Below are 20,493 nucleotides of genomic sequence, written 5' to 3' on the forward strand. Positions count from 1 at the left end.
CCATCCTGGTCAACATGGTGAAACCCTGTCTCTACTAAAAATACAAAAATTAGCTATGGTGGCACGTGCCTGTAGTCCCAGCTACTCGGGAGGCTGAGGCAAGAGAATCGCTTGAACCCAGGAGGAGGAGCTTGCAGTGAGCCGAGATCACGACTCTGCACTCCAGCCTGGTGACAGAGCAAGACTCCATCTCAAAAAAAAAAAAACAAAAAACACTGTGGGTCGGGTGCGGTGGCTCATGCCTGTAATCCCAACACACTGGTAGGCCAAGGCGGGCATATTGCGTGAGTCCAGGAGTTTGGGCAACATGGCGAAACCCCATCTCTACAAAAAGTACAAAAATTAGACTGGCCTGGTAGCGTGTACCTGTAGTCCTAGCTATTTCAATGGGGCTGAGGTGGGAGGATGGCTTAAGCCTAGGAGGTCAAGGCTACAGTGAGCTGAGATCATGGCAATGCACTCCAGCCTGGGTGACAGAGTGAGATAGTGTCTCAAAAAAAAAAAGTAACTGCTGTCATCTGACCTTCCATGCCTCCCTGTTGCAACTGGGGCTCAGGAAACCAGGAAACCAGTGCAAATATGTTGACACTCTGGTTACTGCTTTCAGTAATAAAGCCCTTCATTGTTGATTCAAGTGTGTTGTCTCTGTGTCAGCATTCATGAAACCTGCAAACTAATCTGTCAGCTTGCAAGGAGAATAAAATCTCCGACTCTTCACAGTTCTTGATCAGGAGGTGGCAAATTCTTTTCTGTAAAGAGCTAAATATTAAATATTTTAGGGTTTGTGGCCACATAAGTGCTCTGTCAAGTATTTTTCTGTATTGGTTTGTTTTGAAACAACTCTTTAAAATGTAAAAATTTCCAGGTGCAGTGGCTCACAACTGTATCCCAGCACTTTGGAAAGCTGAGGTGGCAGGGTGGCTTGAGCCCAGGAGTTTGAGAGCAGTCTGAGCAGCATAACGTGACCCCATCTCTACAAAAACTAAAACATTAGCTGGGCATGGTGGCACACATCTGTAGTCTCTGCCACTCAGGATGCTGAGGCGGGAGGATTGCTTCAGCCCAGAAGGTCGAGGCTGCAGTGAGCTGTGATTGCATCATCACACTCCAGCCTGGGTGACAGAGCAAGACTCTATCTCAAGAAAAAAAAAAAAGTAATAATCTTTCTTAGCTTTTAGGCCATACAAAAACAGACCACAGATAGGCTTTGGCTCCAGTTTGCCAACCCCTGCTTTTAACACATATTTTTTAATCAAACAAAGTTAAGTTTATTGGCTGTTGCTATAATTGAGACCACATATTATGTGTATCTGTGTAGTATTTCTATAAGAAGGTGTTAGACTAGATCTGTTCAATTTTATTTTTTTATACGGTAATTTTCTTTTTTTTTTTTTTTTTTTTTTGAGATGGAGTCTCGCTCTGTCGCCCAAGCTGGAGTGCAGTGGCGCAATCTCGGCTCACTGCAAGCTCCGTCTCCCGGGGTTCACGCCATTCTCCTGCCTCAGCCTCTCCGAGTAGCTGGGACTACAGGCGCCCACCACCATGCCCGGCTAATTTTTTTTTTTTTGTATTTTTAGTAGAGACGGGGTTTCACTGTGGTCTCGATCTCCTGACCTCATGATCTGCCTGCCTCGGCCTTCCAAAGTGCTGGGATTACAAGCGTGAGCCACCGCGCCCGGCCTATACGGTAATTTTCGAAAGGATTCAGTGATATGGGGCTTTGCTCTGTATTGGTTCCTATCACAAAGCAAGGGTAATTTTATGATTGGGTCTCTTAATTTTCTCTAGAATAGAGATTAGTAAACATTTTCTGGAAAGGGCTAAATAGAAAATATTTTAGGCTTTGCGAGTTACATATGGTTTCATTCATATATTCTTCTTTGTTTGTTGAACTCTTTAAAAAATGTTCAAACCATTCTAACCCAAGGGTTGTTAAAACGTGGGTTAGGAGTTACTTCCTCTGATATGCCTTCCCAGATTCTCAAATTCAATGTAGATTCCCCTCCCATGTATTCTCCTAGATTTTCATGAATGCTAGATTCATTTATATACTGTTCACTACAGTACCTGGCATATGGTGGACGCATAATGTTATTGAATGCAGGAATAAGAGTTTAATTATTTGTGGAATCCCATCACTTGATGGTGAGAGACAATATACGAATGGGAAATGGCCAGACTGTATATAACAACAGAATTCTGACCCATAACTGCTGCAGCAAACAGATTTGGCCTGCAGAGTTGTATTTTTCTTTATCTAGAAGGTGGAAAGAATGAAGTGAGGCTAAAGCTGTAAGTGGCAAAGAAGTAGAAGTCACTCAAAGTGGTCATTTGGGGATCTGTGTTAAGATATGATTATTACTGATTGGTCTTGTTTTTTCTTATTTTGTTTTTTAGAGACAGAGTCTTGCTCTGTTGCCCAGACTGGAGTACAGTGGTGATTATAGCTACTGCAACCTCAAACTCCTGGACTCAAGCAATCCTCCCACTTCAGCCTCCCAAGTAGCTGGGACTACAGGCACACACCTGGCTAACTTTTTATTTTGTTTATTATTTATTTATTTATTTATTTTATTTTTTTGAGACGGAGTCTCGATCTGTCACCCATGCTGGAGTGCCGTGGCGCGATCTTGGCTCACTGCAAGCTCCGCCTCCCGGGTTCACGCCATTCTCCTGCCTCAGCTTCCCGAGTAGCTGGGACTACAGGCGCCCACCATCACGCCTGGCTAATTTTTTTGTATTTTTAGTAGAGACGGGGTTTCATCGTGTTAACCAGGATGGTCTCGATCTCCTGATCTCATGATCCGCCCGCCTCGGCCTCCCAAAGTGCTGGGATTACAGGCGTGAGCCACTGCGCCCGGCCTAACTTTTTATTTTGTGTAGAGATAGGGTCTCCCTTTGTTTTCTAGGCTGGTCTCAAACTCCTGGCTTTAAACAATCCTCCCGCCTTGGCCCCCCAAATTGCTGGAATTACAGGCGTGAGCCACCACACCCAGCCCTTGTTCTGTCTTGATTCATTATGGTCACAGAGTGGTTTTATCTGGTTGTTGGTATTCTGAATTTATTTTTATTTAACAGGAGAACATAATGATCCAGCTGTTAGTGCCAATCCAGATCCTGAATGGCAGAGGCTGCTCTTCACTTTGTAAGTAGGGGGAGTTGAACTGACTTCTCTCACTACTGCAGTCCTGACTATGCCCATATCAGATCCCTTATCAGATTTATACTTTATATAATAGCAAACAGCTTGATAGGTCTTTGTTCAGTGTTTGGACCATATAGTGGAGCTTTGGTAACACTAGAACTAGAGACTTGTGATTAAATCTCATTACCATCACTGTTAAGTATAGCCTTGTGTGGGAATGTTACAGAGAAAAGGACTTAGAGACTTACTGAATCGAAACTTTATGTCTTGAGACTCTAAGGATAAAAGTAATTTTAAAAAAAGAAACGGAACAATTTTTTTTTATCTTGGATAAAATAACAATTGAATATTGTATTGGTCAGGGTTCTCCAGAGAAATAGAATATATATAGATTTATGGAAAGGAATTCACTCACATGATTATGGAGGCTGGCAAGTTTAATATCTGCTGAACCAATGTCCTAGTTGGAGTCCAAAGGCCAGAAAGCTTCTGCAGAACCAAGGAGATCCAATTATCCAGTTTGAAGGCCATCAGGCGGGAAGAGCTAATGTTCAGTTCCACGGCCATCTAGCAGGAGAATTCTTTCCTGCCTGGAGGAAGGTCATCATTTTGTCCTATTCAGACCTCCAACTGATTTGATAAAGCCTACCCACATTATGGAGGGCAATCTGCTTTACTCGGTCTTCAAATTTAAATGTTAATTTCTTTCCAAAACATCCTCACAGAAACACCTAGTGGCCAAATACTTGGGCATCCATGGTCTAGTCAAGTTGACACATAAAACTAATCATTAAAATATTGGGCTTTTTTTTTTTTTTTTTTTTTTTTTTTCAGAATAGAGCTGAGCTTGACTCAACATGCATCTCCTAGCATAAATTGTACCTGTATTGATAATTGTTCTAAGGTGCTCCAATAATATAGGGATCTGTTGGGGCTGGGGGATGATGGTCTGATCTCAGTCTGGTTGGCTACTGGTACAGCAGAAGAATAACATGTTGAATTTCCAATGAAAAGAAGCAGCAAGCCCAATTCAGTAAAAACTTTAAAGAATATCTAATAAACAGCCTTTGCCAAACCAAGAAAAGAAAGTAGAGGGCAGTAAAAGTAAGGCATATGACAGAACTAGATTTGTTGGTTTATTTGCTCTTTCAACACGGATTTTTAAATATGGAAACACAGACAAGTCATGCTTGCTTTTTTAAACCAACAAATTAAAATTGCAAACATGGCTGAATTTCAAATCAGATAAAATAAAAAATTTCTGCATGGAAAACATGTAATAGCTTTTGTCTTCTTCCTTACCACCTGGAGTGCTCTTCCCCTTCCCTTCTCCCTCTGCCCCCACCTTGTCTGCCTAACTCTTACTCTTGTTAAAACCTTAGGTTACAAGTTTCTTCCTCTGCCATTCCTTCCCAAATATCAAATTCAATTTAGGCCTTCCTCTTATGTATTATCCTAGGTTTTCATGAATGCTAGTGTCATTTCTGTGCTATTCACTACAGTGCTTGGCACATGGTGGGCACATAAAATTTATAGAATGCAGGAACAAGAGGTTAACTATGGAATCCCATCATTTAATGGTGAGGGACTGAATATATAAATGGATAATGGGCAGAACATCCATGACAATAAAACTCTGACTTCGAGCAAACAGACCAGAACAATTAGAACTTGGTTAATGACTACCAGCTTTCCAAATATGCTCCCCAAACCAGTCATATAGGATGCTTCCCTTCCAGTTGGCCTGCCTTCACATCTTCATGCCAACTTTTTTTTTTTTTTTTTTTGAGATGGAGTCTTGCTCTGTCACCCAGGATGCAATGCAGTGGAGCCATCTTGGCTCACTGCAACCTCTGCCTCCCGGGTTCAAGCAGTTCTCCTGCCTCAGCCACCAGAGTAGCTGGGAGTACAGGCATGCGCCACCATGCCCAGCTAATTTTTTTTGTATTTTTAGTAGAGACGGGGTTTCACCATATTGGCGAGGGTGGTCTCGAACTCCTCACCTTGTGATCCACCTGCCTCAGCCTTCTAAAGTGCTGAGATTACAGGCGTGAGCCACCATGCCTGGTCTGTCACTTTACTTTTAAAATGCACAACTTGATATTCTGATACATGTATATGTCTTAGTCCATTTTCTGTTGCTTATAACAGAATATCTGAAGCTGAGTAATTTGTATATAAATTATTCTTACAGTATTGAATCCTGAGGAGTGCAAGGTCAAGAGGTCACATCTGGTAATGACCTTCTTGCTGGTGGGAACTCTGCAGATTCCTCAAGCCATGTAGGACATCATGGGACAAGGCAGCAGAGAACTCTGTTTTATAAAGCTTCCAGTTCTACTCCCATGAGCGCCCATTAATCCATTCATTCATGTTCCAGCTCTCATCTCCTAAAGGCCCCACCTGTCAGCACTGCCACATTGGAGAGTTTCAACATAAGTGTCAGAGGGGACAAACATTCATTCCAAAGCCTGATACACTGTATAATAGCTATCACAATCAAGCTAATTAACATAGCCACCACCTTTCATATTTACCATTTTCTTTTCTATTCCCTTTTATTTTCTTCTCTCTGTTTCTTTTTCCTTCTCTTTTTTTTTTTTTTTTTCCAGACAGAGTCTCACTCTGTCGCCCATGTTGGAGTGCAGTGACGCAATCTCAGCTCACTGCAACCTCTGCCTCCCAGGTTCAAGCGATTTTCCTGCCTCAGCCTCCCGAGTAGCTGGGATTACAGGTGCGTGCTACGACGCTTGGCTAATTTTTTCATTTTTTTGTTGAGATGGGGTTTCATCATATTGGCCAGGCTGGTCTTGAACTCCTGACCTCAATTGATCCGCCCATCTCAGCTTCCCAAAGTACTGGGATTACAGGTGTGAGCCACCGCACCTGGCCCCATTTTCTTTCTTGTGTGCAGCTGTGAGAGCACAAGATCTACCCTCTTAGCAAATTTCAAGCATACATTGCGATTTTCCTAACTATAGTCACATTGCTGTACTTTAGCTCTCTAGAACTTACCTATCTCGCATAATTGAAACTCTGTACCCTTTGACCAACATCTCCCCATTTCCACCTTCTCCCAGGCCCTGGCAACCACCGTTCTACTGTTTACTGACATATTTCTTAACTTGCTATTGCAGTCATCACAACTATGACCAAAAATAATAATCGCTTCTGTAGGTACCCCATGAAGCACAAAGAAGTTGAAAATTATCAATATATTTATTAATATATTATGCTGAATTCAGGCATAACACTTTCTTCTGAAGTACTTACATTCTGAAATCCTTAAAAAAAATCTGTCCAGTGAATTCTGTGCTTGATAATAGTCCATCTATACTGTATTAAAATTAAATTGTAACATGATCGGTTCACCTCATAATGATCTTTATTTCATAAAACAATTTGAGATAATGAGGTAAAATTTGACTTCAAAACTAACACCATAAATTTCCAAAATAGTTTTATAAAAAAATCAAAAAGCCCACAATACTATAGGTCGATAACATACCTTAATTTTTATTTTATTTCATTTATTTATTTTTTTTATGAGATGGAGTTTTGTTCTTGTTGCCCAGGCTGGAGTGCAATGGCATGATCTTGGCTCACTGCAAACTCTGCCTCATGGGTTCAAGCGATTCTCCTGCCTCAGCCTCCCGAGTAGCTGGGATTACAGGCATGCTCCACCACGCCCAGCTAGTTTTGTATTTTTAGTAGAGATGGCGTTTCACCAATATTAGAGGGGCTGGTCTTGAACTCCCAGCCTCAGGTGACCCGCCTGCCTCGGCTTCCCAAAGTGCTGGGATTACAGGAGTAAGCCATCGCGCCTGGCCACATGCCTTAATTTTTAAAGTCAAATTTGTCTTTATAAAGAATGAATTCATACCCTTTGGGGGTATTTGTTTTTGCAACTAACTTCTATCCTTTTATTAAGTAATCAAACATAGCCCATTTGAACGTTGGAAAAGAACTGTCAGAAATAGAAGTTCTTATTTTGTACTTTGGTAACGTATTTTACACTTAGTTGAGCATGGAGAATCTAAAAAGGTCTGGATTGTTGTAATAATTGTTTAGAATTTTAGATGTACCATTTGACCTTTGACTTTAAGACGAATTTCAGTGTCCTCAGTAAACAAAGGCTTACCCCCAACCTTAAATAGTGATGCACAAAGGCTATTATTACCACCACTGAGTGGCTTAGATAATCCTGTCAGCAGCAACCGCCCATTTCCAAAGCCATGGTGAAACATCTCCGTGCCAATTTCTTTTGTTTCGTTTCCTAATTTTTTTTTTTTTTTTGCAGGGGGTGGGAAATAATCTTTGTCTTCTTTGGAGTAAACCTTCAACACCGGATTTTTTCTTTTAAAATTGATGTAAACCCCAATATCCCCATAATTTATATTGGGTCTCGACCAATTGCCTAATTATAAGAGGATACATTTAGGCTCTTATTTCATCCATACAAAAACTTGTCTAACAGGTAGTTGGAAACATCGAGGCACCACTTTGATTCTGTTTTGGAATCATGTTTTTTCTTCTCCGTTTCCCCAGCATGTCTGCCACCATCCTCCTGCACTGCTTCCACGTGCCTGGGAGCCTTTATGAGTGTCCCTAAACCTAAAAGAATCCAGAGGCGGGGCTCGGATGAACTCTCGAGATAAGCAAGTGAGCCGCTTCTCCCCTCTAAAGGATGTTTACACGTGGGCGGCACTCGCGGGAATCCGGCGCTTGGCTGCGTGGAGGTGACCGGCGGCGGCGTGGGCAGCCCGGAGGGGCGGGACGGGGCGGGGCAAGGCGGGGGCCGGGCCGGAGGAGGCGGGCTCCCGGGATCCGCGGTGTCCGGCCGTAGGGCTCGCTGCCGTTCCGGGCTCTGACCATGCTCTGGCGCCGCGCGGCGCTGGCGGGGACGCGGCTGGTTTGGAGCAGGAGCGGCTCGGCAGGCTGGCTTGACAGGGCGGCGGGAGCTGCGGGAGCTGCGGCAGCTGCGGCCTCTAGGTACGGGGTCAGCGGGCAGGAGCGCCCCGGCATGGTGCGCAGGCCTTGCGAGGGTCTGGAGGAAGGGGTGGGCGGAGGCGCCCCTTTGCCCCGGCGCCGGGTGGGCGAGGTGTACTAGTGCGTGGGCTGTGAGTCATAACACGCGGAGGCGCTCGAGGAATGGGCAGGGAAGGGTGCTCTCCGCGGCTGTGCTGACTTTAGGAGCCTGTGACTCTCGCTTTGAAAATACTTCACTCATGTTCGCTTAGACCATCCCTCTGTGAATGGCTAGATAAAATACAAGACGCCGCAATCAATTGGAATTTCTCTGAAAGAGCGAATGATTCTTAGTCCAAGTGTGTCCCATATACTGCACTGGACATAGGAAAAACGGAACAGTTTTCTGGTGTTTGGTTACAATTCTAATTTGACCGGGCCTCCTGCATCCTTGTTTGCTAAACTTAGCCACACTACTGCAGGAAGTGAAGGCGATGATTCCCACTGAATGGCCAGAGCTTTTAGGATAGAGGCTGACTGATGGTGATGCCGCCTGCGGCTAGACCGGGGATAGTGCTTTCCTTACACTTCCTGGTTTGGAATATCCGCGGCTTCGGGACCTGCAGTGGAAGGGACCTGCGGCTGTGCTGCCCACGCCCGCGCTGCTAGTCCCTGGCGGTCCTGCCGGCTCACACTTCCGCGCCTGCCACTGCGCACTTGGCCGGAGACTCTTTCTCCCTATCCACTTGATCTGGGAACTTCTATCAGTTTTGCAAGATTCTAGGAACCTCAAGTTTAACTTTCCAGACCAAGCTAGAGACCCCTCCTGAAGGGCTAATCACAGGCTGTTAAGTGTTTGACAGCTTTTTGAGGCCCCGCAGTGTTTTTTTCTGCGTATCCCTGGGGTCAATATAGCACTTTGCCTACCTAGCACCCAGTAGGCGCTCCATAAATGTGGCATGACTAGGTGCTTCATCTGTGTTGAAATGAAATGTTTATTGTGCACTTACTTCCTCCACGCATGTTTCTATTCATAGTTCCTGACAGTTTTTACCAAGGTCAACTAGAAATTGAAGGGAAAGGGTGCCTTCCAGAAACTTTCATTTGGGTAATATTTCAGAATGCACCTCCTACCTCCTCTCACTACCCAAGAAAGCATTCTCTTGTGTTCTATTGGAGCTCCTTCAGTAGTAAATGCTGTAGTAGATGGTTTGGGTATGACAGTTTAAGTGATGGACCTGAGATGAAAGGACTTGCTTTCTTAGTTGATAAACCAAATACAGCTTGCTGATTTATTCCACCAATGCTCTTCCTTAGGGCTAGGCCAACGCTGCCTAACCTTTTCCGGTTTAGGCTTCAGGAACTCAACTTCTTTTTATCTTAAAGCTTCACCCTCGTCTCAGGTTGGCTGCAGTCTCCCTAGCTCGCTACCCCTAACTCCTTCCTGAGTTAAGCGCACAGGACTTTTGTTTGTTTGTTTGTTTTAAAGGGTTCCTTGCTAATACTATTAGGAAGCAAGGAATAATAGATTGCAAACATTGGGTAGGCTATAATGTTATAATGTTTAGTTCCTGTCTCTTACTCTTCTTTGTTATAACTGAACAAACTGATGTTTGCTGTAGCTTCCTCACTCTAGGTGTGCTGATATCATAATCGTTCCCCCTTATCCGTGGTGGACACGTTCCAAGACCCTCAGTGGATGCCTACAACGTCGGATAGTACTGAACCCTATACATGCTATTTTCCTATACATACATTATAAATTAGGCAGAGTAAGAGATTAACAACAATAATAAAAGAACAATCACTTTAATAAGAAAATGCTCATTTCAGGGAATCCCTTGCCGAATCTTCTCATAGGCCCAGTGCTTTTTGGCATAACATATTGCTGTCAGTTGGAACACTTTTTCTGTTCTTGTCGCCACAAATTTAATACTTTTCTGGCTTAACTAAGCACTTATACCCTATGGCTGTAACTTGCAGTTTGAGGTGTGACATCAAAACTACCATGAATTTTTTACTTCTTTACAACTGCACGATAGAAGATCCGTTCTTACCATAGACCTTAGCAATCTCAGCATGTGATTTTTTTTTTCTTATTAAGTGGAGAGCTTTCACCCTTTCACTTAAAGGAAGCACTTTAGGGCTTCTCTTTGGCATACCTGAATTGCCAGCACCACTACTCTAGTGGTTTGCAGCCGTTATTATTATGATTATTTAAGACGGGAGTTTCGCTCTTGTTGGAGCCATTATTAAGTAAAATAAGGGTTACTTGAACACAAGCATCACCACACTGTGACAGTCAATCTGGTCACCAAGACAGCTGTTGACTAAAGGGTGGGGAGCTTATACAGAGTCCATATGCTAGACAAAGGGAGGATTCATACCCTGGGTAGGAGGAAGCTAGATGGCTCAAGATTTCATCATGCTACTTAGAACTTAAAACTTACAAACTATTTTCTTCTGAAATTTTCCATGTAATGTTTTTGGACCACAGCTGACCTTGGATAACTGAAACCGTGGATGAGGGGGGACTACTGTGTAGGGCAGATGTTCATTATCCAAGGATAAGATGTACCGGAAAAAGCTATTTAGAGTGGATTCACTTAAAATAAGACGAGTATTTCAGGCCAGGCGCGGTGGCTTACACCTGTAATCCCAGCACTTTGGGAGGCCGAGGTAGGCTGATATATGAGGTCAGGAGTTCGAGACCAGCCTGGCCAACATGGTGAAACCCCATCTCTACTAAAAATACAAAAAATTAGCCAGGTATGGTGGTGCATGCCTGTAGTCCCAGCGACTCGGGAGTCTGAGCCAGGAGAATTGCTTGAACCTGGGAAGCGGAGATTGCAGTGAGCCAAGATCACACCACTGCACTCCAGGCTGGGTGACAGAGCAAGACTCTAACTCAGAAAAAAGACTAATATTTCATGCTATCCAGTTTAAAAAATTTTGCTTGGGACTTTTGCAAAAATTAAACAAAACATAAAAAGTAGCTTTACCTTTATATTTAAGAACATTTAAATTTTAAATGCACCCCCAATAAATGAATACAGTATTGATTTAAAGGCAGAATATTTGAGTTTTATAACATAATCACAAGGATAATACTTTGCTTTTTAAATATGTGAAGTTTCAAAAATTCTCGTATTTAGATATTCGGGTAATTCTGTTTTGAAACATCTATTATATCTCATAATCCTGTTGTAAGATTTGTAATTTTACTGTGCAGTTAGTTTGCATGATGGTGTTTGATATTGTTCCAACAGTGCGGTAGGGCCTGGTTGACCAAGAAGGATGAGTGGATGGGGAAGAAAAGGTTCCAGGGCTAAAAAGATTTGATGATGATAAACTGGTTGAGTTTCTTTTTTTAGTGATAATTTTCCTGACAATGAATGCTTCCTTTTACAAGCTCCCAATAGCTAGGTTTTGGATAATAAATACTGAGATAATGAGAGGTCCTGTATTCAGGAAATAATAGTAGTAATGTCAAACATTATTGAGCATTTACTATGTGGAAGGCACTTATCTGCTTTCTGCATATGAATTCATTTAATCTTCACAAAATCCTTTGAGCCGTGCCAGTGATTATTGTTTCCACTTTGCAGACTAGGAAATTTGGAGCTATGGCCCATTGCGGTTGAGATACTGTAGCTTCCTCAAAAATCTTCGAAGGTTCCCTGCTTCACAGTGTGTTCATAGAATTTTGGCATGTTTTACTAAGAAAGTAGAAACTATATTTTTAAACCAATGGTCAGGTCATATGGCGTAGGATGGAATATTTGAAATTTGCCAGTTATAAATAAGAGTGTGTCAAGCTTTAAACACAGTAAATATGATTTTATCAAATAATTAAGGGTGTTGGGAAGCTAGTTACATAAGCACACAGGCCTTTTTGGTTTTAGTGAAACAAATACTTTGTATATTGACATTTTGTACTGATAATAAGTAAAATTTTTTTCTATTTTGTAAGTTTGGCTATATTTGTTTATAACATTGATTTTTTTTCAAATAGAACTCGTGATAAATTATCCTTAATGCTTAATAAACTACATTGTTCTTTTAAATTCCTTTTAGGATGGAGAGCAACACATCATCATCTTTGGAGAATTTAGCGACGGCACCTGTGAACCAGATCCAAGTGAGTGATGTGGGAGATGATTGAAAAACTTTCCTCTGTAGAAAAAGAATTGTCTCTTATATATTTAATGTGCTTATTCAATATCCAAACTTGAGATAGTTCAGCAAATGAATTAAGAGATTAATATTTATTTTAAAATCTGCTATGAAAATCATCCTTGTGACTAAGAAGTCTGGATCATTTTGGTAATTAAAATGTATGAGATTTATTCTTAATGAAGTCTTCACTCCTCTAAGTTGGATAATGAGGTTGGCTGCTCCTTTTCATCATACCCACTTGAGGTCTAGTGTTGATACCAGTCAAGCTGCCCTTAGCTAGGGATCCTATTTGATTTTGGCCTGGGCAGCAGTTTAACAGTTTTCTTTGTTAGTACAGAACGTAGTGTGCGGTAGTTACTCCATAAACCATCCTCTCAGGGATAGGACTTCTTTTCCTCTTTCTTTTACTGAGAAGCTTCGTTAATTCTGCCTTAGAAAATCTCTCTTACATGTATGTTTTTCTTCCCTTGCAACCTACAAGACATAGCCATTTTTTCTCTCTTGCTTACCACTCACTACTAACCACAAACAAAAAAAATTTCTGCCTTTAGTTGATTTGGCTAAACTCCTAGCTGTTGAATATAACTGTGAGGGAATTGCTTTTTTGTTTGTTTGTTTGTTTTGTTTTGTTTTGAGGCAGAGTCTCGCTCTGTTGCCCAGGCTGGAGTGCAGTGGTGCGATCTCAGCTCACTGCAACCCCTGCCTCCTGGGTTCAAGCAGTTCTGCCTCAGCCTCCCTAGTAGCTGGGATTACAGGTGTCCACCACCACACACAACTTATTTTTGTATTTTAGTAGAGATGGGGGTTTCACCATGTTGGCCAGGCTGGTCTTGAACTCCTGACTTCAAGCAATCTACCTGCCTCAGCCTCCCAAAGTGCTGGGATTACAAGCATGAGCCACCGTGCCCGGCCTGAATTGCCTCTTTTAAAGTAAAAATACAACATCATGGAATATACAGTAAGGGCGAGCTTGAGAAGAAGTAGGAAGAGGGTTCTAGAAACCCTAACGCTGTCGTCTTTAGTTTCAGCTCACTTTGGAATCTCTTCATCAGTGTCTAATACATGTCAGAGCCCTGGAAGCTCATCTCTCCCTACACGATGGTGTCAGTGTGTCTGTAACCTGAGGCAGCATGGTGGAGGGAAGAGCACTGGCTTTGGTGTTGTGACGAGGTTGAGTCAAATCTCAGTATTACGAACCACTCAGCCTTAGTTTTGTCCTCTGTAAGATGGATTCATTAATACAACTCTGGTATGGCAGGCCTTCCCTAGGATGGACTTTTATACTAAATATTATTAGTAAACACAAGGGAATCATAAAAATAGACCAACTTGCAGACAGCTGGGCTAAAACTCAGGACCCTTCTGACACCCAAGGGTGCGTATAACTTCTGAAGCATGGGTCTTAACTTTCTGGTTTTTGGCCTTCATCTTGAAGGTACTGCTTATGATCCACCACAAAAGAACAAACTAGACAGGCTGGGCACAGTGGCTTATGTCTGTAATCCCAGCACTTTGGAAGGCCGAGGCAGGTAGATTGCTTGAGCCTAGGAGTTCAACACCAGCTTGGGCAACATGGCAAAACCCTGTCTCTACAAAAAATATCCAGGGATGGTGACACATGTCTGTGGTCCCAGACACTTGGCAGGCTGAGGTGGGAGAATCACCTGAGTTCAGGAGGTTAAGGCTGCAGTGAGTTAAGATCGCGCCCTTGTACTCCAGCCTGGACGACAGAGTGAGAGCCTGTCTCAAAACAAAACAAAACAAAAACCTACACAAATGTCTGGATGCTAAATCCATCCATTCAAAATCTTTTGAAGGACCCAGGCATTCATATGTTTAGAAACAAAAAACAAAAAGAAAAACTTCATAGGCTGTGTGGATGCATAGCAGAATCTCATAGCCATTGTGGTAAAGGCCTGGAAGGTAGTTTTCAAACCAGGCTGATATCATAATTATATGGAGAAGTTTTTTAAAAATACAGTTTTCAACTTCTACCTCAAACTCATTGAATCAACATTTCTGGAAGTAGCTTTTCCTGAATTAAGAGTATGAGAATACCTTATCAAGAGAGTAATGACAGCTTTTGTACTATAAAGGTATATAGGAAGGGATAGAAGTAGAGGGGTAAGCCTTACATTTTAAGAAGAAATCATATACCATTCCTTACCGTTGAAAGTTACAGAATAGAAGGTAAGTAGTTAACTCCTGAATACCTACCGAATATTTGAAAAGAAGTATAATGTTTTAGGGCTGGGCGCGGTGGCTCACGCCTGTAATCCCAGCACTTTGGGAGGCTGAGGCGGGTGGATCACCTGAGGTCAGGAGTTTGAGACCAGCCTGGCCAACGTGGTGAAACCCCATCTCTACTAAAAAACAAAAATTAACTGGCTGTGGTGGCAGGTGCCTATAATCCTAGCTACTCGGGAGACTGAGGCATGAGAATCGCTTGAACCCAGGAGGCGCAGGTTGCTGAGATCGTGCCACTGCACTCCAGCCTGGGGGACACAGTGAGACTTTGTCTCAAAAAAAAAAAAAAAGGAAAAGAAGTGCAATGTTTTGGTTTTTTTGTTTGTTTTTTTTTTGAGACAGAGTCCACTTACTGTGTTCCTCAGGCTAGAGAATCACTGGAACCACCTCCCTGGTTCAAGTGATTCTCCTGCCTCAGCCTTCTGAGTAGCTGGGATTACAGGGATGTGCCACCATGCCCGGCAACTTTTGTGTTTTTAGTAGAGATAGAGTTTCACCATTTTGGCCAGGCTGGTCTCGAGCTCCTTACCTCAGGTGATCTGCCCGCCTCAGCCTCCCACAGTGCTGGGATTACAGGTATGAGCCACTGTACCCGGCTGAAAAAGGAGTATAATGGAGATTAAATATCTGGACTGTAGAGCCAGATTTGCCTGGGTCTAATCCCAGCTCTTCCACCTATTAGCTGAGAACCATGAACAAATTGTTGATCTTCCTCTGTACCTCACTTTCCTCAACTGTGAAGTGGGGACAATAATAGGACCTACCTCAGGATTGTAGTGAGGTTTAAATAACCCAGTGAAGATAAAAGTGTTGAGAATAGTACCTGGCACACAGAAATGGTTGCTGTATATGAATTGGCTGCGATTATTATTTATTGTTATTGCTCTATGCCAGGCACTTTTTGTTACATCTTTTTTCCTAATAACATTGCTTTGAAATGAAAAATATCCTCAATCTGCAGATGAGAAAAAATAGATGATGCTTAGTTTGAGCCCAGAATCATGAGACCAAAACCCATACCCTTTCCATTATATCTTAATTTCTTTCCAAATGGTAATGTCTAGAATTAAAATGATTTTTTGTGGTTTTATTTCAGGAAACAATTTCTGATAATTGTGTGGTGATTTTCTCAAAAACATCCTGTTCTTACTGTACAATGGCAAAAAAGCTTTTCCGTGACATGAATGTTAACTATAAAGTGGTGGAATTGGACCTGCTTGAATATGGAAACCAGTTCCAAGATGCTCTTTACAAAATGACTGGTGAAAGAACTGTGAGTATATCCTCTGCGGTGCTGTTCCTCTTTAATAGGTTGTAAACTACATCACCCAGAGCCTAGAACCCTGTGTTAAGAAAATGAACCAGACGTTCTCTGAGGATAGATAAAGCAGCTGCAGATCTAGGAACCAGATTCTTAGAATAGGAAACAGCAGAGTTGATTTATTTTATTTTTATTCTGTGTGTGTGTTTTGATTGGGGTTGATGAGTAGGGTTATTATGAGTGCTTGTCTATGGATCTTTGAGTTCCTCTTGGAGCTCTTGGCAAGATGAAAGTATTCTTCCTCTCTTTACCTGGGCAATACAGGGGTTGGTCTTCAATTACTTTTCTAATAGGAGTGCTTTAGTGCTCCATGTTTTTAGATTCTTGAAATTTGGATTTTTCCATAATATGCATAATGAGAAAAATGTATAGTGTTACCACTTTCAAGTTTATTGAAGTTTATAGTGCACTCTTTCCCTTCAGTAAACAAATGTAAGAAATAACTAAATATTATTAGTTTGTCTGCTTTAGTTTATCTTTTACATACCATAGTAATCAGGAAGAAGGGCTTTAGAATCAGATTGTTTTGGATTTGAATCCCAGTCTGTCATGTACCATCATTGTGATTTTGTGCAAGTTCCCGTGCCTCATTTTCCTCCAAAACAGGGTTAAAAATAATACCTGCCTCAAAGGGTAAAGATTTTAAGATTTAATTTGTGAAAGAGCTTTGTGGTGCCAGGCTCATAAAAGTACCCAGAGTTCAAATGTCTCTTATTATGTGAAATGATCTTAGTTCTGATACTAGAGTAGAGCCTAATTCTTCTGTTTGTCCAACAGGTTCCAAGAATATTTGTCAATGGTACTTTTATTGGAGGTGCAACTGACACTCATAGGCTTCACAAAGAAGGAAAATTGCTCCCACTAGTTCATCAGTGTTATTTAAAAAAAAGTAAGAGGAAAGAATTTCAGTGATGTTTATACTAACAAGTTTGCTAGTACAATGTCAGTTATTTAAAGTGATAATGCCCGATAATGTCTTTTAAATGTTTGAGGATGTTTTAAATACATGCAATGTCTTCACGAAGAAGATGTAAAAATAATGAACAATAAATTGCAGTGGAAACTTCTTCCCACTTGCCAATTCTTGAGAAAAAGGGATGGTATTAAAAAAATGAAAGGTTGGAGTTGTATCAAGATAAGAATGTATTTTATTAGGAATTTACGTATGAATTTTATAACCAAGAGCTAGAAGGTAAGCATTTGAAATTCTTTATTTCCTATTCAGGAGTTAACTCTTTATCTCACATAGTTTTTAAGTGGTAAGGACTGATGTGTGATTTCTCTTTAAAATTTAAGGCTTTTGCTGATACACTTGTGAACTAGGCAGGAATATCTTATACGATATTGTGAAAAGTCTTCACACTTTGTACTTGTAGAGTAATAGAAGTATATTAAATTTTTAGCATGGAATGAAATTTAGAGAAACTAAATTACTCATTTAATGACTTAATAGTTCAGGGAACAAAACTATACCTATGGGCAGAAATTAAAAGGAGAAGATTTCAGCATTGTATGAGGATGAACTTTTGAAACAGTATAGAAATGTACTTCAGTTGGCATGGGATGGTGGCTCACGCCTGTGATTCTAGCACTTAGGGAGGCTGAGGCACAAGGATCACCTGAGCTCAGGAGTTCGAGATCAGCTTGGTCTACATAGCAAGACCCCCATATTTACAACAAATAAACAAAAATTAGCCTGGTGTGATGGCACGTGCCTGGAGTCCTAGCTACTCAGGAGGCTGAGGCAGGAGGATCTCTTGAGCCCAGGAGTTTGAGGTTTTATATATATATATATAAAATTTATATAAAATTATATATAAATTTATATCTATATAAAATTTATATAGATATAAATTTTGAGGTTTTATATATATATATTTGGAAAGCAGAACTCTCCACCTCATAATTTAACTGAAGTACATTTCATATATATATACGCATACACATTTTATATATTAAATGTACTTGAATTAGATTGTGAGGTGGAGTTTTGCTTTCCAGAATTTATGTGTATTTTATTTATTTATTTATTTTGAGACAGAGTCTTGCTTTGTCGCCCAGGCTAGAGTGCAGTGGTGCAATCTCGGCTCACTGCAAACTCCGCCTCCCGGGTTCAAGCAATTCTCCTCCCTCAGCATCCTGAGTAGCTGGGATCACATGCGCCCGCCACCACACCTGGCTAATTTTTGTATTTTTTAGTAGAGATAGGGTTTCACTATCTTGGCCAGGCTGGTCTCGAACTCCTGACCTCATGATCCACCCGCCTCGGCTTCCCAAAGTGCTGGGATTACAGGCGTGAGCCACTGCCCCTGGCCTCTGAAGAAACATCTTTTATCAACGCTTCCTAGACTGGTTAGGACATAGGGTGAGAGGTGAGTGGTGGGTGGTTCTTGATTATGTTCAGATCTTGAAAGAATTCAACATTAGGGAGAGAAGCCTTATCAAAAGCCTCAAAAACTCTACTGAAGGTAATATATCTGATTCTCACTATGGCTTTATTTAAAATAGAAGAAATAAACCCTTCTAATATCTGCCTCTTAGTCTTCTGAACTTAAACTCGTTGACTAACAAAAGATTTTTACTTTGGAGGGTTTAGCACTGCATCAAAAAGGAAGCAGATCTCTCCTATTTGTTAAACGCTAAGGGATGAAAGAAAATACAATAAATCTGACCTCTTTTTGCTGTATGGCACATTAAATATCTTTGAAAAAAAACCCAAAACAATAATAACAAAAGCTTGCCACTCTAAAACGTTTAAAGTACTGGGCACAATAATAAATTTTAAAAAATGCAAGGCTAAGCAGGTTTTAAAACCTGTACTCTCCAAGAGGAAAACAAAACCAGGAGCAGAATCCGAGGATGTAGGAAAGCACTGAAGCCAGTAGCTCCCTTACTGACAGTGCCAATCGTGGAACGCCAACAGCTTTAGTTTTAACTGTATGCAAGGGGCTGGTTACAAAGCTGGGGGTTAAGGGAGAAAGATTTAGATGGGAGACCACAGCATACCACCACTAAATCTTCAGTTAAAAAAAATTCGTAATGTACTTTCAGAGCATAGCTGATGATTTGTCCAGACAGACAAGCGTTCAAATCACTAAAGGTGTAACCATTAAGGTGACTTAACCTCAGAGAACTTCAAGTTTCTTATAAAATGTAGATAATAGTACTTTCCTTTAGGATTTATTTTTTGAGGAATGGAGATAATACATGTAAATCATTCAGAGTGGTTTTTAATAGACAATTCATAATGGCTATTATTAATCACAATGGCTCAGGTATCTGTTTTCTTGTGGACCCATCAGGGTTTTCCAAGATTCCTACCTGTACCCAGCCAAGAATTTAGGGGTCAGGGGAAGCCTCTGGGGTTTCATGTTGTCTTGGATATTGATTTCCATTTCTTCTCCCTTTCCATACCTTACAGCTGGATAAAAGTAAGAGAATGGTAACTAAGAAAAACTTGTAATTTTTTTCCTCAGTCCTTATTTTTACATTTTTTATTTCCTTTTTTTTTTTTTTTTTTTTTGAGACAGGGTCTCCCCCTGTAGCCCAGGATAGAGAACAGTGGCTCTATCATGGCTCACTGCAGCCTCAAACTCCTGGGCTGAAGTGATCCTCCTACCGTAGCCTTCTGTATAGCTAGGGCTACAGGCACATACCACCATGCTCAACTAATTCTTTTTAGTTTTTTGTAAATATGAGGGTCTTACTGTGTTGCCCAGCAAGATCCCCTTATTTACAACTTTTTAGTTTTGAACTCCTGGACTCAAGCAGTCCTCCTGCTTTGGCCTCCTGAAGTGTTATGATTACAGGTGTAAGCCACAATGCTCAGCCCTTTATTTTAAGATCTGAAATACGAGCTGTTTACTGGAGTTCATTAATATAAAAAACTAGGCCATTTTTCACTTTATCATTAGATAATCAATTTACATTTTAATTGCCAAAATATCTGTAATTGAAAAGCTGTTGAAGAAAAAAAGGGATCTTCTGTACCTGGATTTTACTGTTTACTAATAAAAAATTACCATTTGAACAACATCTTTTAAAGTCAGGTTTTCTTGATAAGGTTTTATATTGTTAAAATGTATTAAATATAGTATGTATAATTTGTGATCCTTCTCGTACAAGTGTTGAAATACAGTGCTGTAAAATCAGCCAAATGTTTTGAAGTTTTGGTGAATATATTCTGATGTAACTTGCCTTCAGTTACCTACAGTTCAGATCTTAGAACTTTTCAGAAAATTTTTATGGGAATTGAGAGAAAAATGTCTGCAAATTGGCACTGAAACAGTGTTTTTATTTGCATAGTTGACTTTTTGTGTTTGGATGATAACTTTTGCCAAAGGCAATTTTGAGTAGATCTTTTCCCAAAAGAATCCTATTTTAAAACTTTAAAGAATTTGTTTTCATTAAATCTAATTATTTTGTTATAATTGAATTCCATGGGTAAAGAATCTTTAACTTCATATACTTTTAATACTTACATAAAACTAGATACATTAAAAGGTCAATGTTAATTATCAAAACTTAAATTTTACCTTGTTCAAATACAAAAGATTACTAAAGGCTTTAGATTTTTTAAGGCATATTATAACCTTAACATTAGTATTTCTTGAAAGAAATAGACAGACACTTA

At 40.7% G+C, this 20,493-nt stretch overlaps 1 protein-coding gene across 5 annotated transcripts; it reads left to right on the forward strand.

Moving 5' to 3' along the window:
- The first annotated feature begins 7,310 nt into the window (after window positions 1–7,310).
- On the forward strand, window positions 7,311–16,927 carry GLRX2 (glutaredoxin 2). Of its 5 annotated transcripts, none has more exons than XM_055235015.2 (4): window positions 7,311–7,884; window positions 12,191–12,254; window positions 15,636–15,812; window positions 16,638–16,927. In XM_055235015.2, exons 1-4 carry the CDS (start codon window positions 7,787–7,789, stop codon window positions 16,770–16,772), a joined length of 474 nt encoding a protein of 157 aa, XP_055090990.1. In that variant the 5' UTR covers window positions 7,311–7,786; the 3' UTR covers window positions 16,773–16,927. The 5 variants fall into 5 exon arrangements, with proteins under 5 accessions (XP_055090990.1, XP_063469813.1, XP_055090988.1 ...); XM_063613743.1 differs by having other exon boundaries at window positions 7,688–7,807; XM_055235013.2 differs by lacking the exon at window positions 7,311–7,884 and adding an exon at window positions 7,934–8,137.
- Window positions 16,928–20,493: the final 3,566 nt, after the last annotated feature.

Source organism: Symphalangus syndactylus, chromosome 19, assembly GCF_028878055.3.
Source record: "Symphalangus syndactylus isolate Jambi chromosome 19, NHGRI_mSymSyn1-v2.1_pri, whole genome shotgun sequence".
Lineage (NCBI taxonomy): Eukaryota > Metazoa > Chordata > Mammalia > Primates > Hylobatidae > Symphalangus > Symphalangus syndactylus.